This window comes from Tachypleus tridentatus, chromosome 7 (assembly GCF_004210375.1).
Source record: "Tachypleus tridentatus isolate NWPU-2018 chromosome 7, ASM421037v1, whole genome shotgun sequence".
NCBI classification, from domain to species: Eukaryota; Metazoa; Arthropoda; class Merostomata; order Xiphosura; family Limulidae; genus Tachypleus; species Tachypleus tridentatus.
In genome coordinates, this window is record NC_134831.1 from 114544 (window position 1) to 142005 (window position 27462).

The window sequence follows — 27462 nt, forward strand, 5'->3', positions numbered from 1 at the left end:
TTTTGTCTGTCTTTGCTTAGTATATGGCAACATATTTTGAGGCCACTCCTGTAGCTGAACGAATTCTGCTGATTAATATATAAAAACGTAAATAACTTTGCTCAATGCAAGATAGGTATCAGAAGTTTCTTTATTAAATGTATTATTAACATAAATTTATCGTGATGTTTTTGTAACAGACTCATTTACGGAAAGCAAGGTTTTACAAGTGTTCATTTTGTATAGCCATTTTTGTTGCACTCATAGAATGGTTTAACTAAGTTGGGATTCGGTATCCTTAAAATATTGTTAATTTGCTGAAAAAAAAACAACAGACCACATATCTTCCTGCAGGTATCTATAAATGAATACGACTGTTCAATGACCGCAAAAAGTTATAACTTTAAACAGTTTTGTAGAACATGTTAATTAAGAATAAGCTTTAATTTGATTATGTGTATAGTAATAAAAAATTATTATCCCAGGACTTCCAAACAATGATTAACACCTCAAGTAGCTATCATAGCTGTACAACCAATGTATCTTATCCTTGCATTGCAGTCGTTGAGTCCACAGTGATCCAGAGACTCATAATGACAATTTGTTAAATCAGTAAAGATTGAAATTTTTACCTGAATTACGCAAATAAAGGACTCATAGTAATATATTATTATACATGTGATGACAGATCTTGCTTCTCAAAATCAGGAGTTGTGTATAAAAGATTAGAAGCTGTTTAGTCCGCTTCACTTCCTCAATTGATGTATTGATCCTCACTAGCTGGCAACACATCCGATTCTTCTGTTCTGACATTTAGCTTGCAGGTAGTTTGCACTGGATTTTAACTTTACACTAATATAGCTTTCTCTTTATCACCACTCTCATTTGTTATATGAATCCTTCAGTTTTGATGATCTCAAATGAATGACAAGTCAGTACCTAAATGGCTAGAAATAGGTTACATAACCCGCGGTTGGTCTTTATGCCAAACTGTAATATACTGTATGTATTAATTTATCTAACTCATTGCAACTGAACAGCGGGTATTCACAAGTGTCAAAAGTTCGTTAATGGACTAAACGGTATGTGGGGCAGTGTTCTGTCGGTATATGAACCGCATTTCACATTACAATCAGACGCGAAACGTGCAAATATTTAAATAATGCTCTCGACCAGATCCAACCAGACGAAAGCTGCACATATGGTTTTAATAGCACAGTGTTTTGGACAAGGATCATTACTGATACCCATACCACCTTTTACGTACCACACAATGCTAAAGAATACTAGATTGTAATGGGGTACTATTTTATCATCATTAATTATACTATTTGCAGGTGTATTTGGCCATAAGTTTCTGCTAATGGATGATAACAGCCATATGATTAGCAAATTTTCAGAGAAATGGATCATCTAGCAAAATTTTTTGATTCAACTATCGTTGAAAACTTAGAAAGCCCTGTTAAGTCACTTGGAAGCATGTAGTTCACTTACAACTACTTCTAATGAACTGGAAACAGCTTTACAAGATGAATAGTACGTATTTCCATAGGAGACCATTTGCTTATTCAATTTAAACATGTCACATAAGTGAAATGCTTTGATTAGCATCCAGAATGATAATACTCCTTATTCGCAACTGTTTTAGAATTCTTTATTTGGCCGAAAATTTGTAGCATTAATTATATACTCGTAGAAGTAGATTCTAATGGGAGACATTTCCAAAGCAGATCACGAATGGCCACTTAACACTTGTTTTTCATATCAAAATAACTTAAGGGTAATACTGACATTATTTAAGAATAGTGGTTCTTTTGTGTTTTGACGTATTACGACAATCTTACCGTGACTTCACTATTAAGAGACTTAGAGAGGTTTGTTTGTTTGTTTTTGAATTTCGCGCAAAGCTACTCGAGGGCTATCTGCGCTAGCCGTCCCTAATTTAGCAGTGTAAGACTAGAGGGAAGGAAACTCATCATCACCACCCACCGCCGACTCTTGGGCTACTCTTTTACCAACGAATAGTGCGATCGACCGGCACTTTTTAACGCCACCACGACTGAAAGGGCGAGCATGTTGGTGCGACCGGGATTCGAACCCGCGACTCTCGAATTACGAATCGAACGCCTTAACACACTAGGCCATGCCGGGCCCGCTTAGAGAGGAAGTTGTCATATTAAGTTGGAATAAGTAAAATTACGAGGAAGGTAAATTCAATAAAAGCTGTCTTGGTAAGTGTAATTATTAAATGTATCGAATAAAGACTAAGTGATTTACTTTATTATATACTAACTACAGTTTGTAACAGAGGGAGTGAAAGAAAAATATAAGGTTATTTGTAATTTACAATGGTCGTTTCAAATATGAAACTACATCAAATATATAAGACCAGTATAAAAAGTAATGATATTTGAGCTAAATAGACGAGTTTTATGATTTTTAGCCAAATTCCAAAATTATTATTTGTTGTCAGAATTATAAATCTTCACCTCCTAATTCGTGGAGAATTAATCAACAAGGGAAAAAAGCTATGTAGTGTAACTTAACTTCTCATTTTTCATACTTTTTTAACATAACGTGTTGTTAAGTACATTTAAAGTATCAAAACACTAAAAATGCTTGCACTTTGAATAAACAAATAAATAAAAGTATCTGAAAGTAAAACAGATTCTATGATAATTTTTATAACAAAAATAATTTGTATTAAAATTGTATGAAATCCAAACTCACCTCGACTCATAACCCAATGGTTGAGGGTTCGAATCCCTGTCACACCATACACGTTACAGTCAATCTCACTATTCATTGGTAAAAGTTGGCGGTGGGTGATGACTAGCTGCCTTCCCTCTAGTCTTTCACTGCTAAATTAGGGATGGCCAGTGCAGACAGCTTTCGTGCAGCTATGCTCGAAATTTAAAACAAACAAAGAAACAAAATCCCTCTAGTCTTACACTGCTAAAGTAGGAACGGCTAGCGCAGATTGCCCTCGTGTAGCTTTGTTCGAAATTCATAAACAAACAAACCAATCTCACTACGGTGGTTGCAATTAATGCCAATAAAATTTGTCATTAACATCTTTTGATTGATTGTTATTTGAAGCACTTCTGATAAAAGCAACGAACCCAACTAAGTTATTACAACATATAAACTTAATAAAGTGAAAATTATTTGATTTGAAATTCGCATCTCAGTTGATAGCTTTATTTTATTTTTCAAATGTTAAAAATCTAACAAGTATAGAGGACGCTACATTTCCGTTTTTGAACAGATCTTACAAAATTGCTTTATTATTGTAGTTTTATAAGTTTGAGATATTGTATTTTATGTAGAAGATTGTTCATATAATTTGGCACTTAAAAAAAAGAAATTGATGTCATTGCCAGGTCGTTGGTAACGTTTTATGTAACGATAATGTAGACTATTTTAGTTACGCTTACAGCCTTTAGTGTTACAGACCACGAGATAGAAAGTTTCTGTATTTGTCTTTTCCGAGAGTGAGACAAGAGTTGAGAATTTGATATTTTTATGATCTTGCTTATAAAATTATAAGTTGATATCAACACCATATATCACACAGCATTAAGAGTTACATTTATGTTAGGTGACTGTTTAGTCTATTAACTTGTACCAATGTTAACAGTAGTCATTGCTACTTAGTATTATAACATAAATTGTTTTAATTAGGCTTTTGTAACTGGATTTTAATAAAACGGAAATTGTAAACATAATAGAGCTTCTGATAGTAATACCAAGATCAAGCAAGGACAAGAAGGATTGGAAAATAGAATGCAAGCGATAAAGTGTGTTGTTGTTGGGGATGGGTAAGTTAATTGTTTTAATTTTATACCTTCTTTCTTCATCATTACTTGTTAGCATAGTTTATTTATGATAAAATTAAAAGACAGATACACATCCAGTGGCATTTTACATTGAACAAGTTATGAAAAATATTGTATATGATGTAGGGATGGCAGTACAAAAGAATGCAAACGAGTATATAGGGATGATACAGTTACACATGACTGTCAGTATTAAAATTTAATGTTAACATTGTTACACCATTACTGTTAAAAGTATCTAAAAGTGTTGAAAATTTTGCAGCATATTGTGTTTAACAAATTTTTTCTTTTGTTTCAAACTTCTAAAAAATTTTAAAGTTAAATTCATCAAATGAACTAAGCTAAAAATATTTGTGTAAAATACAGTTAATGTATGCTTAGTTGTTTTAAACTTCAAAAGCAGCAAGTGTGGTTATTTTAACATTGTGTTAAATTTTTAACTGTTGTTTTCATTAATGTATTGACCTGTTTTAACTTTTACAAAAATATGCAAGTGTACAACATACAGTTGGCTAAAACAATGATCACTGAAGAAATATTTCAAGTCACAATTAGAAAAAGGTTTTTCTAGAATTATTTTGTTTTCTTTGAAAAAAAATTCATATAAATGTTTCTTTTCAGAATTACAAGTATAAACCTGTAGAGAAGTGTTACATTTTAACTATAGTAAATGAATTTAATGCATATGTGAATACTAACTTGGTATCTAAAAAACTTTCATATTTTTTTCTCCACAGGGCAGTAGGTAAAACATGTCTCCTAATCAGTTACACAACAAATGCTTTCCCTGGAGAATATATTCCCACAGTGTATGTATAATTCCCATAAATCTTCTAGTACTTCATTTTGTCACATAAGTAGCACTTTAGACAAGGCAATTATATACAAGCATGAAGTGTTCTACAAAATGTGATTGTTTTTTAATGATTGAAAAGAATAATGAGGAAGTACGTGGACAAGTTTTGCACCTCTCTGTTTGATAAACTTACTGGCATCATTTATTTGATTTTATTAGGTTTATTGCTTCTATAAAAATAGTACAAAAATGTAGCTGGAATTAAAAGTATTTCTGTTAATATCTTCTAGTATTTTATAAACAATTTTTTTTTTTTAAATAGTGAGAAAATGATCCAAGTTAATAAACATGTTGATATTGATAGGATATAAAACATTTTGAGACATTGAGAAAAATATTTAGTTGTTTCCAAGTCTTTACATGGTCAGTGTGTGGATATTTGTAATGTTAAGGAAAAAAGTCATAATTGGAAAAAAAAATTAAACAACCTGAAAAATATCTAAAGTTATTTAACATTTTGTAAATACCACTGGTAATTCAGATGGATAGAATTTAATTGTGGTGAAAGTACACGTTCTGTTGATGAATCCTGAAGTTACCCAATGTATTAATTTCCTTCTTTGACATAATTGGTATAATTAATGGAAAATTATTTTACAGACTTATAATAAGTAATACATAAAACATTTTGATTCAGTATGCATTAAGTTAAATTATATTAGGGTGATCAGACCTCCTGGTTTTTCAATGACAGTCCTATGTTTTGGAAGTTTGTCTTAAAAATGTCTGAATACAAAATATGTTACAGTTTTACATTTAAGATGTAAGACTGTTGGTCACATTGAGTAATGAATATAATAGATGTACTTGATTTTACTCATTGTTGTAATACTTACATTCCTGTTGCCAAACCCTCTCGAATGTTCTCTCTGTGTGTGACAAGAAACCCAGCTCTGTGCAAGTTTTTTAGTTACAGTTGAAGTTATTTCAAAAGCAGTGTTACTATTAATATATTTAGAAACATTGTGGAACAGTGCAGTAATTTTAAAGTAAATCAAATAACAGTTACAGTTTTTGAATCTATAATAGCTAATTTGAAATCAGGAACAAGGGCTGGGTTTCTCACTTTTTTTTGGTTTGGATATCTGGTTATCCCAAATGATAAGTAATCATTATGCTGGTTTGAAACTTAGTTCCAAATGCTGTCACATGGGTATACAATAAGTGGAATTATTTTCTTATGGACTGTTTGTTTTTGAATTTCGCGTGAAGCTACTCGGGGGCTATCTGTGCTAGCCGTTCCTAATTTATTAATGTAAGACTAGAGGGAAGGCAGCTAGTCATCACCACCCACTGCCAACTCTTGGGCTACTCTTACCAAAGAATAGTGGGATTGGCTGTCACATTATAAAGCCTCCATGACTGAAAGGGCAAGCATGTTTGGCATGATGGGGATGCAAACCCGCGACCCTCAGAGTATGAGTCACATGCCTTAACCCACCTGGCCATGCTGGGTTTCTTATGGACTGAGTTTTAAGCCATGTTAAAAACAATATGTATGAATCTAGCCTCGTATTTCTTCATGAAAATATTAGTAAAAGTGTCTATAGGCTAAGAAGCTTTACAATACCTATAGTACCTGTAGAAGAACAATGCATCTTTTTTATTCTCTTCAATGACATTGCTATTGTACAACATGAATCACTGTCAGCATCACCCAGTACTAGTTTAATATTGTCGTAATATTAATACTTACATGAGTACTTAGTTCTGATTTCATACTAGAATGTTGATTCCTGCTACCATACCTCGTACTGCGATGCTGAAAACTATAACTGCTACTTATGCTCTTAAATACTGTACACAGTTGTGTATGTAACTTGATTACTAAGAACTGTGATTAAATTGATTACTATCATGAAAATAATTAATCAAAAATGTTTCTAGATATTACTGTTTTAAATTATCCCAACTATCCAAGTAATTGAAATACCTCTGTTATAATTTTGCATTTTTATTTTTTATCAATTTGGGGTCATTCAGTTTCATTGATTAATGTTGACCATTTATTACTATTTTTCATTATTCCATCCATAAAAGTCTCATATGAATTAGTTGAATGTAATTGATTAACAAGCTTAAAGGTTAATTGGTTGTCATATTCCTCTAACTGGCCAGCTCTGATACCAATATTGTTTATATTATATCTTTTTACTGGTATTATAAGATCATTAATTCTCACAGATGGAGTGAGTTTTCTTCAACTGTTATGATGTTTGAATTTTTCAAGTCATTTATACTTTCAGATTTGACAACTATTCAGCAAATGTAATGGTGGATGGAAAGCCAATCAATCTAGGTCTTTGGGATACAGCAGGCCAGGAAGATTATGATAGGTTGCGTCCTCTTTCTTATCCACAGACTGTAAGCATCTATGATTTTAAACTTTTATGTGATGTTCCACTTACTTACATATAAGGTTAGCACACACCTAGAAAACTACTTGAATTTTAGCTGAATCCTTGAAAATTCTTTAAAGTTTAACTGGGTCCTCAAACTCCTTTAATTTCCAAAAACCTTTTTGAATTACCTTAAAGGGGTATCAAGCAATTTAGCATTTTTGAATTTTACCCAAAAGTTATTTTATTTGCCTATTTGGTTGTTTTTGTTGTTTTTTTACAAAGAGAAGAAAAAGGATGAAGGAAATACATGTTGCTACGATATATTATCATGGTGACACTGGTAGGTAGCAGAATATTTAGGATTTTATAACTATATCAAAGATATGAAATATGCCTGAGTAAAACAAAGTGTTACAAAAATTAGTATGCTTTTTAAAGTTTTCTCATCGTGAATGAAAGTGTTTATAAATTGGAGAGTAATGTACTATACAATGACTGGGCTTAGCTGCCTTTCAAGAGCAGTAGGAGAAAGGATTTTTATGTATGAATGATCTTTCAAGTCTAAGAGGAATTCCATTGAAATCACATTTGAAAAAACAGAAAACATAAGTTAAAGGTTCTGGCAAAGGGCACACACATTGTTTTAATTACATGTTTCTTTATAGTGGGGAAAAAATCTGCAGCTTCTGAAAACCAGGCATCTAAAATCCTTTTAGAATATGACTTTTATTGTGTGTAGTTAATTGTAATGTAAGTTACATGTAAATTATAATGACAGCAACTTCTTGAAAACTGAAAACGTTCTGGAAAAAAATCTCTGAATCTATGTATTAAGAATAATTTTATGTAAAAGATATGTTTGTTTTTATAAAATGATTTTTACAATTAGTACACGCTCCTGTAACCTTATGAGTTTCAGAATATCTATAGAACTTGTATTGTAGAAGATGTGAAGTGTTTTGTTTTTAATGTAGCAAAATAATATGTAATGTATATCACAGTTTGAATGCATGCAGTAAATTGAAAACATCGAAACTAATGTGTTGATCTTATTTTGAATTTGTCTAATAAGTATCAGTTTTACATGATTTTGTTGTTTAAAATTATATAAATATTTCAGCATAAGGAAAGAATGTTATGTTTGATATGAGATTATATTTGGCACTAAAACTCCATACCTAAGACAAAATTTATTTTTCAGAAACAAATATTTGTTATTAGAAATAGGTGTTATGTGGTATATTTATTTTTATCATGTTCAGTAAAGTTGAATTGATTCACAGATTTTATTATATCATTACATGAATAACAGGTCAAGAATATTCTCTAAAATTGCTTATTTCACTTCAGGTTATTATTTACTGAATGAATAAATGTAATAGCCTTGCTTCCAGCACTTAAAATAGTTTTAAATTCACCTGTAATTTAAAAGCACATAAACTAATATGTGTTTGAAGATTACTTGTATAACATTAGCTAATAGAATCGTGCATATAAAATTGAAGATGGACTATCCAAGAGCAAGAAGTAAGGTTAATACGAATTTATTTAAAACAGATTTCCTGGTTTTAGATACATGATAGCTTTTACACCTTGAAGTTTTTTGTATCTTTGTTATTTCACATTATAGTTAGCTGTACTTTAAGATAACTTTTGTAATATTTAACATGTAATATACTTTCAAAATGCTTAATGTAAGTCAACTTAAATTTTATCATTATTAAATTTTCATGGCACATAGACTGGAATTATTTTGTTTTTTATTACAGTTTAACTATAATGCTTGTGTGGAAGATTTTAATGTTTTTTTTTCTGTTTATCTCTCTTAGGATGTCTTTCTCATCTGTTTTTCTTTAGTGAATCCTGCATCTTTTGAAAATGTCCGAGCAAAGGTAATTTGGTAGTTCTGTTTGTACATATGTTATATAGATATAAAATCCTGTGTATTAAAAACTTGCTTTTTCCATGCAAGTGTTCCACTTATATTCTTGTTTTCTGCCAACAACTATTATAGTGTAAATGTATTTCATTTACACTAAAACATTTATTTTAGTAGAAATAAACAAAATGACCATGATGTACAGATACTGTTAACTTCTGGGCATAGTTTCCCAATGCTTTGGAAATTGTTGGTTTTAATACATGCTACTGTAGATCTGTTTTAGCTATTATTGTGTGAGTGTATGTATATATATTGTTTGTTCCTTAACAAAGTACTTTCAAGCATCTTAAATATTAGGATTTATATTTTTTCTTGATTTCTTACCACAGTTCAGTATAATACTTGCACAGTAAGTGAGACTCCTTATAGTAAAAAATTCTGTACAAACAGTAGATTTCAAATTTTATTTGTTTGAGTTCATTTGTGATAAAATGTACTACAAGCATAGCAGTCTGATTGTCATGTGTATGTTTAATGTTATCATGTTGCTCTTCTCCCCTTCAGTGGTACCCTGAAGTAAGTCACCACTGTCCAAACACTCCTATTATTCTAGTGGGTACAAAGCTAGACCTACGGGAAGATAAGGAGACCATTGATAAGCTAAAAGATCGTAAACTGGCACCAATCACCTACCCTCAAGGTCTGGCCATGGCAAAAGAAATTGGAGCAGTGAAATATCTTGAATGTTCAGCTCTTACACAGAAAGGACTGAAAAATGTGTTTGACGAGGCCATCCGAGCTGTACTATGTCCACAACCCAAGCCAAAGAAAAAAAAGCCATGCTCAATTCTGTAATGATAAGAAAGAAAAAACGTGTTTTTGGCTGTTTAGTTTTTATCGCTGTTCCTTTATGTCAGCCAAGTTGCATGGGTTACTCCACAACTTTCCTTTTTGTGATATTTTTACTAACAACATTCTTTCACATTTGGATCATAAATTGCATCTTTCAACCATAGTTTTGATAAAATATACAGTTCTTGCTTTTGGTTTTTTCTTTCTTTTCCTTTTCTTTAATATCAACTATCAGTGTGACTACACAGTTAATGCAAGAACTGTAACCAACTTTAGGGCTTTCATTAACTCATGATTAGATTTTAAGACTTCTTTCAAGACATAGCTTGAATATGGTGCCTGAGGTGTTACACTTTTGAAAAGGTGTCTTTTTGAAAACTTAAATCTGTTGCTTTTATTATAGTGAAAGTCTATTGTGTTTCTTCCAATAAATATTGTGCTACACTAGACATTAGCATGAGGTGAAGTTGCACTGTACTATAAAAAATATCAATTTTTTAAAAGTTTTTTTCCTATTTCATAGCAGTCAACTTTGAACTGCTAAGAATAGTATTGTAACAGTGCCTTGCTTGCCTTTGTTGTATAAGTACTTGTCTTATTAATGCTAGAATGTTTCATCTTTCCTTGAAGGTTAAAAGTGAATTTAAAAACTGTATAAAATAATTATAATTTTATATAAAAATGTATAAAATGACATTTTTAAAAACATGAAAAATTAATTGGACACAATTTATTTGAGAAAGAAACATTACTGTGTTATGTAAGAAAGTATAGAAAAGAAAACTATGTCCAAAGTTGTCATTTTGCAAGAATTTATGTAAAACTGTCCACTGATGATTTAAGAAAGTAGAATAACAAAAAAATTGATAGAATTAAGAGAATAAGTGTATAAGAAAATTCATGGAGATACTAAAAACAGTTTCTTAACTTACATGTTCTGTAACCTTGACTGCTACTTGAAGTTTGAACTGTAAGTAGTAATAATATTAACAAGTGGATTTGAAGTTTGGGAGAAAATGTAAAAAGAAATTCATGATGGAAAGTAAGGTTATATAATATACAAAAATTGGCCAAGCCAGTTATTAGATTTTTGAGATAAGCAGGTTTTATATTACCATGTATGCTTAAAGATAGGAAAGTGCTTAATTTATTTTTATTTTACTATAATTCATTTGCTGTGATTATATATGTATTTGTCATTATTATGAAATGCAACAACACAATTGTTTTGGTAAACTAGTTAAATAATTAAATGACTCAAGTAATTAGAGAAAAGAAATGACCCAGTTTATGTAGCTAAAATCTTGTAATGTATTACAGATGTAGCATCATGTTGATTATGGATTTAAAACAAGTAAGCAATTTATCAAAGAAATAGTATTTAAATACAGAATACTTTGTAAAATAATCTAATACAAAGTTTTAATTCACAATTACAGAACAATACCAAATTTATAAAGGTATACTAGTTTTAACATTTTTATATTTACTCTTAAGTCCAATGCTTGTTTGCAAGAGAAATGCATTTGTTATGTTTATCCAACACATTTGTTAGACTGAAGATAATGGTGTCAAAATTCAGATACATTTGGTATTATTCTGTTATTGTGAATTTAAACTTTATTTAAGCAAGAAAAAGTTTTCTTTATTAAAATTCAGTAATTACTTTTGTATCCATACTGTATTTAAATAATCAGATAATAAACTAGTTTCACATGGTACTGTGACAGATATTCATCATGATCTGTAGTTACTAATCACAAAAGCATGACTGTGGAGTTTACTGCTGAGCTCTGTTAAACAAATAAATAGCAAAGCAGCATGGCAAAGTGTAAGACTTTGGCAAGTCCTGTCATGATATTAATACTGCTGTTCTGATTGTACTTATAAGCAGTAATTGTAGAGAGTGAATGATAATTATGTATGTTTCCAGCCTGCTTACAGTTCATTTAGTCTTAAACCATTTAACTGCTGCAACTACACTAGCAGAGATTATTGAGGTAAGTTGTACAGTTGATCTCTGCAGATGTGGTTTATACATGCATTAAATATGTTCACTGTTTACTTGTGTTCTCTCAGAATATAGATGTTGAACTGTTCATAAGTCTCAAACATTATTTTGAACCACTCCCACACTATTTGGGGCCTATTCATACAGGAATATCAATTATGCTATATGTTAATGTTTTCTAGAAGGCAGGTTTTATAGCTATTTTTAATGAACTATGGGATTTGTGTTTTTTGTATCACTCATATTAACCTGGAGTTGAACCCATTGATTAGTAAGAGTGTAGATAAGTTGTTTTTTTTTTTAATGTCAAATAGGTAGAAAATGAATGCATGTTGGACATATTTTGACAGTTTGAAATGAATATAAGTGGATGCATATATTATTGTAATCCTTATATTTACAAAAAACAAGCATTCTTTGTAGCTAAAATAAAGGCAGTTGCAATATTCAACTCAGAAATGTTGAATATGGGAGAACAAAAGAATATTTCAGTCAAATATTTAATCTGGGGTAAGCTGCAGTTATTATTTCTGTATCGTCAGTTTCACCTCATACACACTATACTTAAATTGCATAATATCATATTTTGTTACTTGTTAATTCATGGTTTATAGTGTTAACATATATTTTATTGTTATATATTCCTTACTGAAATGATATTTTTGGTGTGTAGGCATTTTCATTGTTTGCCAGGCTAGCTCTTAGTTCAACTAAATATTTATTTTGTGGTCAGTTAAAGAATATCTGCATACTTGTACTTTGTCAAGATTTAGTTCAGGTCTTCTATTAATAGAGATTAAATATGAAAGTTTTGTTAGTTAAATTCTATTAAACTAACATAACAGCAGCTTTCGATCCAAAGCTATGTTTTAAGTGATACATCTTGGAACTAAAGAGTATTTTCGAAGATATCAGAAATAATTTCTAAGATTTTTTGGTATTGTGCTTTTCATTAATTTTAAATATAAGGGCCAAACTGGAAACAGGCATTGAAAATATTATCTTTTCAAAATAATGAATTTTTTCATGAAACCATAATTTGATATTTTAGTTGACTGTTGCTAGCCAGCATATTCATTATTGTAACAGTGTAGTAATTGTTAGTCTTTATATGGGTATTTTGTTTTTAGCTTTGGTATAAAATTTGGTGATTATCCATTTTAATATTTGCTCTACATATAAAAGATTTTATAAATAAAGTGAAGTAAATATTCTAAACTTTTGTCATTATCTAATGGTTGCTCTCATTTTCCAGGTAGGAAGAAACCAACCAAAAACATTGCAAGTAAATAACTTTACGTCATTTTTCAAAATTGTTATTAAATATAAAAGTAAAAATGTTACTTGTAGCTGCTTGTAAGTGTAATATTTTACTTATTTAAAGCTTTAGGTGACAAACACAACCCTTTTACTATCACATAATTGTACAGAGATAAAATGGTGTAAAAATGTATACTGAAAGTGTGAAACGAAAGTTCATTGATATAGCCAGATAAAATTTACTTGTATGTAAGATGTGAAATTGCATTTTGTTTGGTTATATACTTTAAACAAATATGAGAAGTTTAAAAATAAAAACTGGGATATAACTATGCACACCATAAAAAATATAAGGAACAAAAGCTGTTAGTAATGAAGGTACCCAACTGAGGACCTAATGCAGAGTGGTCATAGAAGTTTTATTTATTTTGTCTCCTACTCACATTTAGATTGTTTTTTATTAATTGTATTTATTATTATAGAATTTTAGTAATTCTTTTGAATATATCTGGATATAATCAGAAATTATATATTACTAATAAAAAATATGAAAAGCAAGTTCTTAGATAATGCATCTAGCAAAATAATTTATGAATGCACTGAAAATGAAAGTCTGACCTAGCTAAATATTATACTTGCAGCCTCAATGTGTAAAAACGAAAAGCTAGGTATAGCAGACAGTAGATGTAAATTTTCTAGGGGGTGGTAGAAAGAAACTTGCATAGCCAGACAATGGACATGTTTAAGTTGTGAAAAGTCAGTGAAATAAAGTGTGAAAAACGTATGAGAATCCATCACATCACAGATAGTTTTATTTCAATCACAAACGTTACATGTGTGTTTCTAATTCCAGCACTGATATATAATACACATTTTTATCCATTCAGCAGTACACACCAGAAGGAAAAATAAATTAGCTTTATTATTTGTCTGCAAATAGAAATATATATATGTAATTTGGTTACACAGAAATTATAAATGCTCATAATATTCTCAAATATGCATGATCATCCACAGCTCCAGCTTAACTTTTTGAATCTCAAACTAATGTTATCAAGTAGTCAGTAGCTTCAATAATCATCATGAGACATATTGACTACATTTAGTATCATTATGATAAAGTTAACAATCATATGAAGTTATCCATTACACGTAGCTAGGCATAAAAGAATCTAAGAAACAAGATAAAATATTAGGGATTTAAAACTTGCATATAGCAATCTTAGAAAAGTAAAACAAAGCTAGAGGTACTATAGACATTATTTACTCAAGGTATAATTCCCTATTTTGACTCTATACTTTGTTTATATTTTTATGATCTGCATTTTCAGGTTTTTAAATTCCCAATTTTTTTTTTATATTTTGAAAATAATAAGACAGTAAATTATTGATGAATTTTTTATCTTTAAGAGTTCTAAGGATTAATTTCAGTTTATATAATTTATACAATGGAACAGAAGCTAAACTACAATGTTATCCTTTCTTAGCAATGTGCAAGTTGTTCCTGTGATAGATTTTTGAATTTTAGATTGGGTAACCCATGTTTGAATTTGTGAAATAACAGACTTTCTTGTACTTTAAGCTGCAGGTGCATTCCATTAGTACGGCTGGTAGAATGCTGCTTAACTAGCTTCCTTTCCTTTGGTTGGTCAGTTGCTTGAAGGTAAGACATGGTTGACAGCTTTAGCAGCTTTGTCATAAATAGAAAAGTAAAAAATTGTTATTAATTTACACTGCAACAACTAGAAAAATACACAACTATTAGTAATTTACACCATGAAAAACTGTAAACTAGAATGTGTAGTTTAAAAATACCAGGTCCATACATTTTTTTCACCTCTGTATGGAGGATATCTAAGGAAATATTAAAGTATTGTGTTCATGAGGCCACAGGTACTTTTTTTGCTTAAAGAACTTAAGTTTATAGGAAGCAGTTATCAAGTATATTTTGAATAACAGTATATGGCTTTCTTAACAAAGGGAAAATTGTAAAACAGTTAACATATGGTTCAAAATAAACATTATTTCAATTGTTAAAATTTACAAGCAAATTCTGAATCCAATCAAAGCCTAAGTAGCACTGGGATTTAAATACACCATTGTCCCCTGAAATATGCACTGTTCTTATTCAGGTTATTTGCCCTTGATTTTACATAGTTGCAAGTAATCAAATATTAACTGTACAAAAGCATGCTTTGTCTTATGTGGCGTAATTGTTCAATTAAAGTTATTTTACTGAGGATTAATGTTGAACAGAAATCTTCATACTAATAGAATGAGATACTAACTGGACATAATTTGTTATTAATAAATTGATTAAAAAAATCATAAATACAAAAACCATCACGTTATTTCAGAGGAAGTATTATTATTGATAATATATCATTTAATTTTAATTTAATTTAATTGTTAAATATTTCGGTGAATGCTACAAACATTTGTTGACATTTTTATTTCACAAACATTAGGTTTGGATATCGTAACCATTGGTATTACTATGACTTGAAGTATTAGGGTTTAAAACTCATGAAATATAAAAAGCAATTTCGATCACAAGGGTTAATAGCTTTCTATCGAATCTACTGGATAGCCATTAAAATAGTTTTGTGCAATATTTCTAGGAAAAACTGAAGCCTAAAATTACTTAAAAGTTAAAATATATATACAGATTTTAAAGATTAATTTTACATTCTGCTACTTTTGTTTCACATCTTGTCACAGAAAAAAGTATAATTCGGTACCTCGTTTGTGACATGATACAAAATATTAAAATAGTTAAATGTTACGTCATTACAAGAATACTACGTGCAATCACAGTACAAATTATCTCGAAAATTTGTTCGCGAACCATTGTATTTGACAAAATTTCAAAAGTGGAACATCGTAACATTAAATTGTTTTGAAAATGAATGTTTTCTTTCTAAAAATTTAGGACTGTTTAACAGGCTACTAAATGTTTATACGTAAGTCTATTTTTTGTCTTAATGTTTAATAAAAGCGTATACAAAACGTTGTAGGCTTACGCCAATTTTACACCAGAAAGTTGCAGTCTTAGGTCGACCACAATATGCTTCATATTTATTAGAAAGACGGGATTGTTTTTATTCCAGAGCAACCGGTTTAGAATAAACGATACACTTACTGCACAACTTACATTAATACAGTTAATTGCAGACAAGCGTAAACCTTTGGTTTAGCATTCACGGTCTGATAATCAGAATAATGGTAACAGTTTTCCGAGCTGGTATTTAATTTTAAGTTAATGTTAAATTTTGTTATGTAACTTTCGTATTGTAGCCTAATTTAGAGTGAACAAGTTTAACAGTGAACACATTGTGACTTGTTGAGAGTGTTAATGGAACTTTAAAAAAATACAGGTAAAAATGCCCTGTTGTAGTTCAGCTTAGAAAAACATTAACTTACCATAAGTGCATTAACGTGGCTGAATGGTTGCATTCACTGGTCAGAGAATACGCGAATGTCATGTAACCTGTTTTGGAATTTCGCACAAAGCTACTCGAGGGCTATCTGTGCTAGCCGTCCCTAATTTAGCAGTGCAAGACTAGAGGGAAGGCAGCTAGTCATCACCACCCACCGCCAACTCTTGGGCTACTCTTTTACCAACGAATAGTGGGATTGACCGTCACATCATACACCCCCACGGCTGGGAGGGCGAGCATGTTTAGCGCGACGCGGGCGCGAACCCGCGACCGTCGGATTACGAGTCGCACGTCTTACGCGCTTGGCCATGCCAGGCCGTCATGTAACCTAAACTTGCCAAATATAAGGTTAAATAGACTTCTTGTTGGAAGGTGTACAATATAACAGTTGTGTTTATTAGTTAGAATTTCGAAAATTTACAATAATATATACAAATTGTAGCAGGGGTGGTTGTAAAAGAGAAGCTTAGTGTAACTAAAGATACCCCGAAATCTGACTTATGTCCTCATCTAATCTTCTTACAAAAAGTGGATACAGTTAAAGCTACTTCACTTGGTTCGGTTTGTTTTGATTTTCGCGCAAAGCTACACGAGGGCTATCTGCGCTAGTCGTCCCTAATTTAGCAATGTAACACTAGAGGGAAGGCAGCTTGTCATCACCACCCACCGCCAACTCTCAGGCTACCCTTTTACTAACGAATAGTGGGATTGACTGTCGTAGTATAACGCCTCCACGGCTAAAAGGGCGAGCATGTTTGGTGCGACGGGGATTCGAACCCACGAATTACGAGTCGAGTGCCTTAACCCCCTGGTCATGCCGGGCCGCTACTTCTCTTAAGAAGATACATTGTAACACCTATCCCTCGTATCTTAGGTGTATTGTTACCCACTCTCGCCATCAACCCAAAAAACAGTGTGTTTGTGTCAGTTTTTGTTTCATAGTTGTTATCACATCGAACTGAAGGAGAAAAACGGAAACACAGCGTTTTATAATTGGTTTTCATAATTAGATGTATTTTAGATAACTTACATTTTGTATTTTAATATTAAAACAACTGAAATTACTCAACGTTACTGTCATGAATATAATTTCATCTGAGTAAGTTCAATCCAGTAAGGAATACATACTTGGGTATGTAAGGCGAGAGATACGTCATTTGTTTAATAGACGTACTCTTGATACTACGTGTTCAACGCAAAATTTTTGCTGTTTTCCGAAGGTTTGAAAATATACTATGTTTGAAAGCACCTTTCCTGCGGTAGTAATTGACATTGGCTCCGGTACCTGTAAAGCCGGATTTGCAGGAGATGATATTCCTCGAGCAATCTTCCCTTGTGTAGTAGGCCGGCCTCGTTATCTGGTACGTCATAATTTGTTTTGTTATAAACTGTTAAACTGGCGATACTTTTAATACTGATCGTTTGTTGGTGCTGTAATACACTGTTAAACTGTCTATAATGTGTTTTGTCTGTTGGTATTGTATAAACTAATAAATTTGTTTCTATTATAAATGAGTGTCTTTTTTTTTACTTAACATCTACGTCGAATGAAAGAAGTGCAGTTTTATGTGTGTATGTTTTATGCGAAAATTAAAAAATAAGTAATATATCAATGTAATAAAACAAATTGAAAAGTTATGTGCACTCTCTCAAATGTTAGACACTAACGAAAGGTATTAACAGCTTGAACACAGTCCAAAAATTTGTCAAGTTTGAAAATGGAAGCGGCCTAGATTTGAAGAAAAGATATTTTCAGTGATAATAGATGGTGCACAAGCAACGTTGGCTTTGTTTAGCTATTAGAAGTTGGAATACGTGCACTTTCATTTCACGTTTATTGATGTACATTGAAATTCGCTGGTTAAGTAAGCAGAAGGAAAGTTTTGAATAGAATTTTGGCCTGCATCGGTGCTTTAGAAATTTTTAAAATTTTTAAACTTTACGAGGAATGGCAAAGTTTTTGTTTCAAAATTGCTTTATTTCGTGATAACATATATGAAAGGGCATTCAAATATTTTGGGCATCTCTTCTGTCCAAGTTTTCTTCGCTTAAGAAAATAACCTTCGCGCTTTTCTTTTAACATTTGGACTGAATTATACATGTAAACAGGTATTTTCACAAATTCATTATAAATGAATCTAGGAACAGAATCATTGCAGAAAACTCAACTTCCCGTGTTTTACTAAAAACAACCAACTATTCCCTGAATATTTCGAAGCTTTCAAAGGAAATGAAGTAATAACATAAAAACTACTGATTTAGTCTTGCTTTTACATTGATATTTTATTTTGTTAATTTTTTTTCAAGTTTATTTAACTTTAGTCGATGTACTTGTACAAAAAAATTTTAAAGCTTGAAAGAAAATATAACAATAAATAATAGTAGTGAAAAAAATTGCTGATACATTACTTGATTATACAAATGATATGACACAAGTGACCCACTATAAAAAAGTTTGCCGACCATTTTAAATGTATTTTATCTGTTGGTCGTGCAATAAACAACTGAAGTGTCCATACTTTAATTTACAATTTTTCCTTTTTATCTTCCTACAAGTTGTTCTGAGGTTATTCAGGTAATTGAAGATAAATGTTGAATATTTTCGAAAAAAGAAAAGTATATATTTATGATATATATCTTTAGAGTAATTTACGAAGACGTAAAATTTCTTTTATCCAAAGATTCTGTTTGACATCAAACTTGTAATTATTAACTAGTTTATATACGGGTTATTTTTCTTTAGGCTGTAATGTTAGGGATGTGTCATAAAGATACATATATTGGAGACGAGGCTCAACATAAACGCGGCGTTTTGACTTTGAAGTACCCTGTCGAGCATGGCATTGTTACTAGCTGGGATGACATGGAAAAAGTGTGGCACCAGACATTCTACAGAGAACTTCAAGTGTCACCAGAAGAATATCCTGTGCTGCTCACTGAAGCTCCTCTTAATCCTAAGACTAACAGAGAAATAATGATTCAGGTACTTTTTGTTAAAGTACCCGTCCCAAGTGACAGAAGAGTTTAAGTTGATCTATCGGTTTAAGTTATTTTCTGAACTTTAAAATGGTTGACTGTGTTGCACTAGTGGTTTCACTCAGAGTTCTGAGCTACTTCTACCTCCTCACCGTGAACATTTTAGTCATGTTAAGAAGCATTCAACATACAGTAAATCTACACTTTTATCCTTTCTGAAGTTACGTAACATGATAGTGTAATTAATTACTAACAACTCAGTGTAGAATATATTTATCGTGAAAAACGTTTGTTATCAATATTATTTATACTTCTTCACCTGTCATTTCAAAAATTGTGAATGTTGAGATTTGTCTGGGTGCACAGCTTTTCAAAGAGTAGACAGATGTACCATCTAACAGACACCAGGGTTTGTAATATACTTTAGATCAAGGTAACGGGTATAAACTTAGGCACACATCCACCCACAGACACTGAACATGTGCATGCCTTTATAGAAGCATGTTTGACTTCCAAATAATGTAATTTTATTTTGTGGTATTTAGATTGTCATTACTGGTCACACAGTAGCTTTAAGAAGCAATAAAGTATACAATTATATATATATATATTGTGTGTATCAATGTTACTTGAATATTTCAGATGATGTTTGAACATTTTAATGTCCCAGCTATCTACGTGGCTATACAGGCTGTACTCGCGCTGTATTCTTCTGGTCGCACTTCTGGAATTATTTTAGATAGCGGAGATGGCGTATCTCACACAGTTCCTGTTTACGAAGGCTATGCAATGCCACATGCCGTAATTCGTTTGGATTTGGGCGGACGAGATCTAACAGATTATTTAATAAAGATCCTGACAGAGCGTGGCTACAATTTTGAAACCTCTGGTATGATTTTGTGCTTACACTTTCTTTACAAGGAATCAGTTAATTTAGTCTAATTAGACCTACAGTTAGATTTATAGTACAATATTTTTTAAAATCATCTAGAGACACGAAAATTTTCATGTTCCAAATATTTTATATTTTAATTCTATCATTACATATATATTTTTTTAATAATGGTTTTTATCCGGGGTCACAATTCTTCTGGTCTCAAAAATTGTAGGTGTTTATTATATTATTGAATAAAAGTATAAAAAGTATTCAATAATATATTAGTTTGCAAATGTCGTAAAACGAAAACATAAAAACAAGAGAGAAAAATTACTAATGCATAACTTGTACTTCAGAAAAGTTAGGCACAGGCTTATATGTAATTTTATCTTTCGTATTTTGGTTGAGGGTAAAAATGTATTTTTGAATTAATACTCTTCTCACAATGGTAAAACCCTTATTTTAATGGCCTTATTCTAGCATTAGTTTAGAAAAGTACTACGTCTTAGAAGATCTTTGTGGGGTATAAAATGTAAATATATTCGTCCTTGATTATTCCTATAACATTTACAAAATTATTACAAAAGCTTCCTGATTACTAAATTTTGTAACATTCTAAAGTAATAACAGCCGAGACACATGTCAAACTCAGCGTCTGTTTACAGATTGGCGTTTGTCAATAGGATGGTAATGTTATTACCTCTCTAAAATTGTCTGTGTTACATGAGTTGTTCACAAATGGGTTGTTTTTGAATTTCGCCCAAAGCTACACGAGGGCTATCTGCGCTAGTCGTCCCTAATTTAGCAGTGTAAGACTAGAGGGAAGGCAGCTAGTCATTACCACCCATCGCCAACTCTTGGGCTATTCTTTTACCAAGGAATACTGGGATTTACCGTCACATTCTAACGCCCCCACGGCTGAAAGGGCGAGCATATTTGGTGTGACGGGGATTCGAACTCGCGATCCTCAGATTACAAGTCGAGCGCCTTAACCACCTGGCCATGCCAGTCCCCTCCCAAATGGTAACACCTGACGTTAAAGAAGTTACCCATGTTTTATTTTACTTCAATTTATTGCTTTTCCTTAGATATGCTAGTCATTGATATATTACTATAATGTTTGGACAATTTAACTTGATTATTTTTGTTTTCTGAGAGCGTTAAGGTTTTATCATTTATTTGTTTCTAATCTATCTGAACTTTTTTATTCAATGTGCTTTTCTTTCTTTTTTTTACTATAGTCATTATATGTGTAAATAAATGTTAGCGCTCATATTTTCTAATTCCAAAATTACTTACTTTTTTAATTATTTGTTCAAACATTTATAAAAATTTTGCCAAATAATTTATATTATCATTGTCATTCAGTTGCAAATACTTATTAATTTGTTAACTTTATAAATGAGTAGCTGTAAATAAAAAAGGCTCATTTTGTTTTTTGAAACCAGCCGAAAGAGAAATTGTTCGTGATATAAAAGAAAAGTTAGGCTACGTTGCCTTTGATTATGATCAAGAAATGTTCTTAGCTGCAACCTGTAATACTCTAGAGACGTCTTACGAACTTCCTGACGGCCAAGTTATTACCATTGGTAACGAAAGATTCCGTTGTCCAGAGTGTCTTTTCCAACCATCATATTTAGGAATGGAATCCTGTGGTATCCACGAGATCACATATAATTCGATAATGAAATGTGATGTTGATATTCGTAAAAATTTGTATGCTAATATCGTCTTATCTGGGGGGTCGTCCATGTTTCCGGGTTTGTGTGAGAGAATGCAAAAAGAAATATCATTAATTGCTCCAGTAACAATGAGAGTCAATGTAATTGCTCCCCCAGAAAGAAAGTATTCTGTGTGGGTCGGCGGTTCAATTCTTGCATCTTTATCAACATTTCAACACTTGTGGATTTCTAGGCTGGAATACAACGAGTACGGTCCCGGGATTGTTCACCGTAAATGTTTTTGATTTTTTTTTAAATTAAATATTGAATATACATTTCTAGTTTCCATCTTAATTTGTATTTTTAATACCCTACTCTATAAATACTTAAGAATATTTTCTAAACAAAAGAAGGTTCATTTGTAATTCTTTCAAACAGTAATATCAAAGCACTTTAAATATTAAAAAGAAATTACGTTATTAACAGGTCAGTTTTGTAACACAGTTATAAAAAATCTACACTAAAATAATGCTCAAGCAGTAAAAAATTGTGAATATTTTAAATTAAATACATTAATATTTACAAAATTTTTACAATAGGAATTTTACCGTACTAAACTTTTTTTCTTTTAATTCTAAAACTAGTGTTGTAAGTTCATAAAGGTGATTTTTTTGGAATATTTCATTGCGAATTTAACTAAATATGGAATTTTAGTATTATTTAAATGGTACATTTAATTTTTACGCTTATATCAGTATGGTGCTACCACTAGTGACAGAAAAGTACTACTTATTTGACAAATAAAATAAAAACACAGTTTTGTTAAAATAAACTAGATAATCTTGTAAAAATATGTAACACTCAACTGTATAAGTAGTAATGTCGTCAGTCAAAAAATACAGACCACATTAAATCACATTTTCTAAAGAGTCATTGTAATGCGGATGGAAAATTTTAGAAATTAATTAGCCTTAAAAATGAGTTTAAAATTATAAATATAATGAATTGAAGAACGGATAATTGCTTAATTTTATAGTAAATATAACGACAGAAGAAATAGAGTATACGTATATTTATTACGTACTTTCAATGCCGATTTATCAAGCGAGGCCATAACCTTCACATTATAATTTTAAATTATGACCTTTATTGGCGATCAAGTTCATAACAAAGCTTACTTGTATAAAAAATCAGTATGTTGAAACCTGCCAAATATAAAACTTGCTTCAAAACATTTATTTATGAGATTATAAAATAAAGATACCTGTTTGTTTGTTTTTTCGCGCAAAGCTACACGTGAGCTATCTGTGCTAGCCGTCCCGAATTTAGCAGTGTAAGACTAGAGGGTTTGTTTGTTTTTGAATTTCGCACAAAGCTACTCGAGGGCTATCTGTGCTAGCCGTCTCTAATTTTGCAGTGTAAGACCAGAGGGAAGGCAGCTAGTCATCACCACCCACCGCCAACTTTTGGGCTACTCTTTTACCAACGAATAGTGGGATTGACCGTCACATTATAACGCCCCCACGGGTGAAAGGGCTAACAGGTTTGGCGCGACGGGGATGCGAACCTGCGACCCTCGGATTACGAGTCGCACGCCTTAACGCGCTTGGCCATGCCGGGCCAAGACTAGAGGGAAGGCATCTAGTCATCACCACCCACCGCCCACTCTTAGGCTACTCTTTTACCAATGAATAGTGGGATTGACCTAACAGTATAACGCTCCCACGGCTGAAAGGGCGAGCCTGTTTGGTGCGAAGGGGATTCAAGCCGTGACCCTCACATGACGAGTCGAACGCCTTAACCCACCTGGCTATGTTGGGTCTTAAAGGTAGTCATGCAACTACTTTGTATTGGTCTCTTATAGACAACGTTCTTGGCTCGGTGGCTAATCCAGTCATGTGCACTTTCAATATTGCGAGAGTAACCACTAGTTTGGGGAAAACACTTTATTTTCAAATTATTTGTTTTTAAAAGCAAAGTTATACAACAGGTTATTTTGAACTGATATATTTTATTTGTCGCGAGTCCTTAAACAACCTTAAAACCACATCTTCGTAGTAAACGAAAATATGAAATAAAGTACAATTTACGTGAAACTGTAAATAAGCCTGGATGAATTAATGCAGAAAATATGCATGTTTCCGAACTTTAATATTTCATTTATCCAAAAGACAGTATGTTCAGTGTAACGGATTACCGTTGCACATTTATTTTAGTGCCTACACTTGTTTCTGTATAGTTTTCTTTTTCATATGTGACGTATATTCATGACTGTGTATTGCGCAAGTTCCGCCTGTTCTCGAAATTTGTAGAAGGTTTTTAAGCGTAAGAATCAACAGTGTACTAGGTGTGTATGTAATACTAGTGACTGACAGTATTGTCGCAAACGAACGTTGGTGAATATTCTGTAGTCTTGTGTGATTGGTTTATAAAAACCGACGCACCGAGAGACAGGAAGAAAGATTATTATTGGTCAGCTAACTTGAACGAGATGCAACAATATAAACTCAAATAATTTGCTCGTCGTGGACCTAAATCGTCAATAAAATATTCAGTTCTGGACCGGATATAAGAATAAGTATTGTTTGTAAAACTTGTATACAAGCAATCATTTGTAATAACTGTTAGTAACCGTTATTATAAACTGCATTGTTTTTGTTTGTACATTAAAATATATTTGTATTAAAAAAGGAAATTTTATGTATCAATCTCGTTGGTAAATAACATTAAAATTTAATACATATTAAAAAAGAAAAGAGAGCAGGTATATATAATCTGCTTTGGATATTAATGTTGCGATTTTCCACAAAATACTGTATTTGAAAACAACTTAACACTTAGAAAAATTGACATCATGATATTTTCAATAGACTCACTTTTAACTGTTAGTATAATCAATTTATTGGTGATCTACTATTAGTTGGGCCGAATTTCGATGTTTTTAAGGTCTATCTAATCCTAGGCCCGGCATGGCCAAGCGTGTTAAAGCGTTCGACTCATAATCCGAGGGTCGCGGGTTCGAACCCCGGTTGCAACAAACATGATCGCCCTTTCAGCCATGAGGGCGTTATGTGACGGTCAATCCCACTATTCGTTAGTAAAAGAGTAGCCCAAGAGTTGGCGGTGGGTGGTGATGACTAGCTGCTTTCCCTCTGGTCTTACACTGCTAAATTAGGGACTGCTAGCACAGATAGCCCACGAGTAACTTTGCGCGAAATTCAAAACAAACTTCATCCAGATATCACACCTTCCAACCTTGAACTTTTAAAGACTAGGGCAAACATGACGTCTGGACATTCTTCTAGTACATACATATTGACTCGTTTAGCATTGAAAACACATCTAAAGAAAGATTACTTTGAAAATGGCAGTAAGATTTTAATACCCATACTAGCCGTCTTGAGAATACATTTTTACTTCAAGTGGATTTTTGGTCACCACGAGGGCAGTAGATTTACTATAATTTTGAAATATACAGGAAAAAATAATTACTTTTCAAATGCAAATTTATATTAAAGAGGTGGACCAGTAAGAACAAAAGTTATTATTCAAAGTCTATAATATTAAATAGTTGTTCAAAGGTAATTTTGGTGCTTTTGATCGTTTGCCACATAGTGCGATGACCAAGAACAGCCACTAATTTCTCTACGATTGACTCTCGATTTTAGGATTAGATTGGTTGGTTGTTGACGGGGATTAGAAGCCACGACCCTCAGATTACGAGTCGAACGCCCTAACCCATGTGGCCATGTTGGGTCCTTGGATGAAATGGAAACGTGGCGGATTCTGTCATGCACGATGAGGTTTCTATTGAATTTAAAGCGATTAGAAAGAGAGGGGTCATCCAAAAACATTAGGACCAATTACAGTAAAACTGTGATGAAGCAGTAAAAGAGTGAGATACTATGTTCGTTTCATTGTAAATAACCACTTAAATCGTTCAATAACTGAAACTGATCAGACCTCAAACACCGAAAGTCTTTAGTGATACTTGAATAATTTTTCTTTTTCTCTAATAAGCACACAGAGACATGTATCTTAACATCCATTCTAACAGTGTAAATTACGACCAAAAATCCGGAATTCGGTTTAGGAATACTTTTAATCAATACCGAAACATAAGTGTGTTTCTCTGCATTTTTCAAGAACACAAGATCGAAGCCCTAACCTTATGCAAAGTTCTATGTAAATAATTCGTGCTAGCAGATTTTATTCTGTTCAAAGTTTCCACCACAACGTGACAAATTTGTGTGCGAGAATTTATGACTCGTTAATTGTGTAAGAAATGTTTATGGAATAACGCGAATAATTCGAATATGTCCCGATTAGCAACTGATCTTGCAAGCATTTCCCATTGCTTTCAAGTTTTGTGGAATTTTACCTTAAATACTCTCGGGCATCAAGAAATTGCGAGTTTTAATATTATGAAAATGACAGTTTGTTGTAATTACTTTTTTGGTTAACATTTATTGTTTTGTCAATTGGTAGAAAAACAGTAGTACTGACCAGAGACCTAGATTCGATCTTTTGTAAACCTAAAAATGTTAACTAAAATACATCACTCGAGTTTTATTTTTAAATAGTTTTTCTAATTCTCTCTCCTTTTACTTTTGTTCTTTGAAATATTCCGTTATGTTTTATCCTCATCAAAACCACACAACCTTTTGTAATTTAACGTCGTTCTCACTTCTTCACTTTAAATAGTCTATTTTTATGAAAAAAAGAAGGTAGCTAAACTTTTTCTCATACAACTTTAAAAAAACTACCAGAATTTAACATGTTAAAATGTTATTTTTAGATTACTTCAAAAAATCTTATGAAAGTTGAGAAACAGGAAGGGCTAATTAGAATAAACTATGCGAATTATAATGTGAGGATATCTGAAGTTTGTGAAATAAATTTGTTCTTATGTTTTGTTATAATATCCACGTGGTTGGTTTAGTATTACTATTTTGGCTTTTGGTGAACATACCACGTTTGGTTTGGGGTTTCATGGCGCAAAGCAACTAGGCTATCTGCGCGAACATACCAGATTCAGTTTTTAACGTTGTGCACTTTGTACATATTTAAATATTTCTTTTCATTAGAGATTTTCTGTTATATTTTACCTGTTATAAAAAGAAAAAAAACTTAGTCATTAACTAGTTAGTCTGCTGTATAATATCGAACAATGAATTTGATGAAATGCTTTTTGTTTTGTTTGTAGTTAAGCACAAAGCTACACAAAGTATCGAAACCCGGTTTCTAGCATTGTAAGTCTACAGTCATACTGCTGTGCCACTAGGGGGCTTCACGAAATGTCACAACGTTATTCACTTCATTCATAGTGAAGTAAAATGGACTCAGCCCACAATATCCGTGGTGGTGGTGGTGTTGTGAACATGACCAACTAATATACGTAGTTATATGAATATATACATATATATACAAAATGTTATATTAAGGTGACTAACGTAATAAGCAATAAATAATTACACAAAAATCTGA

At 31.9% G+C, this 27462-nt stretch overlaps 2 protein-coding genes across 3 annotated transcripts; both read left to right on the forward strand.

Annotated features, from left to right (window-relative positions):
* The first annotated feature begins 3184 nt into the window (after positions 1–3184).
* LOC143254942 (ras-related protein Rac1-like) lies at positions 3185–14667 on the forward strand. Of its 2 annotated transcripts, XM_076509850.1 has the most exons (7): positions 3185–3800; positions 4556–4627; positions 6921–7038; positions 8846–8908; positions 9463–9749; positions 13017–13046; positions 14604–14667. In XM_076509850.1, the coding sequence occupies exons 1-6, from the start codon at positions 3766–3768 to the stop codon at positions 13018–13020; spliced, it is 579 nt and encodes a 192-aa protein (XP_076365965.1). In that variant the 5' UTR covers positions 3185–3765; the 3' UTR covers positions 13021–13046; positions 14604–14667. The 2 variants fall into 2 exon arrangements, with proteins under 2 accessions (XP_076365965.1, XP_076365966.1); XM_076509851.1 differs by lacking the exons at positions 13017–13046; positions 14604–14667 and having other exon boundaries at positions 3221–3369; positions 3711–3800; positions 9463–11482.
* LOC143254941 (actin, non-muscle 6.2-like) lies at positions 13018–24899 on the forward strand. The gene is made up of 5 exons (XM_076509849.1): positions 13018–14684; positions 17682–17822; positions 19205–19444; positions 20080–20326; positions 21763–24899. The coding sequence occupies exons 2-5, from the start codon at positions 17697–17699 to the stop codon at positions 22278–22280; spliced, it is 1131 nt and encodes a 376-aa protein (XP_076365964.1). The 5' UTR covers positions 13018–14684; positions 17682–17696; the 3' UTR covers positions 22281–24899.
* Positions 24900–27462: the final 2563 nt, after the last annotated feature.

Excerpts from the sequence above, each read along its gene's own strand:
- LOC143254942 (XM_076509850.1), top strand. The coding sequence starts at position 3,766 with ATGCAAGCGATAAAGTGTGTTGTTGTTGGGGATGG. Across the intron at positions 7,039-8,845 it reads CTCTTTCTTATCCACAGACT|GATGTCTTTCTCATCTGTTT; the intron begins GTAAGCATCTAT and ends TATCTCTCTTAG. Across the intron at positions 8,909-9,462 it reads TTGAAAATGTCCGAGCAAAG|TGGTACCCTGAAGTAAGTCA; the intron begins GTAATTTGGTAG and ends TCTCCCCTTCAG.
- LOC143254941 (XM_076509849.1), top strand. The coding sequence starts at position 17,697 with ATGTTTGAAAGCACCTTTCCTGCGGTAGTAATTGACATTGGCTCCGGT. Across the intron at positions 19,445-20,079 it reads ACAGAGAAATAATGATTCAG|ATGATGTTTGAACATTTTAA; the intron begins GTACTTTTTGTT and ends TGAATATTTCAG. Across the intron at positions 20,327-21,762 it reads CTACAATTTTGAAACCTCTG|CCGAAAGAGAAATTGTTCGT; the intron begins GTATGATTTTGT and ends TTTTGAAACCAG.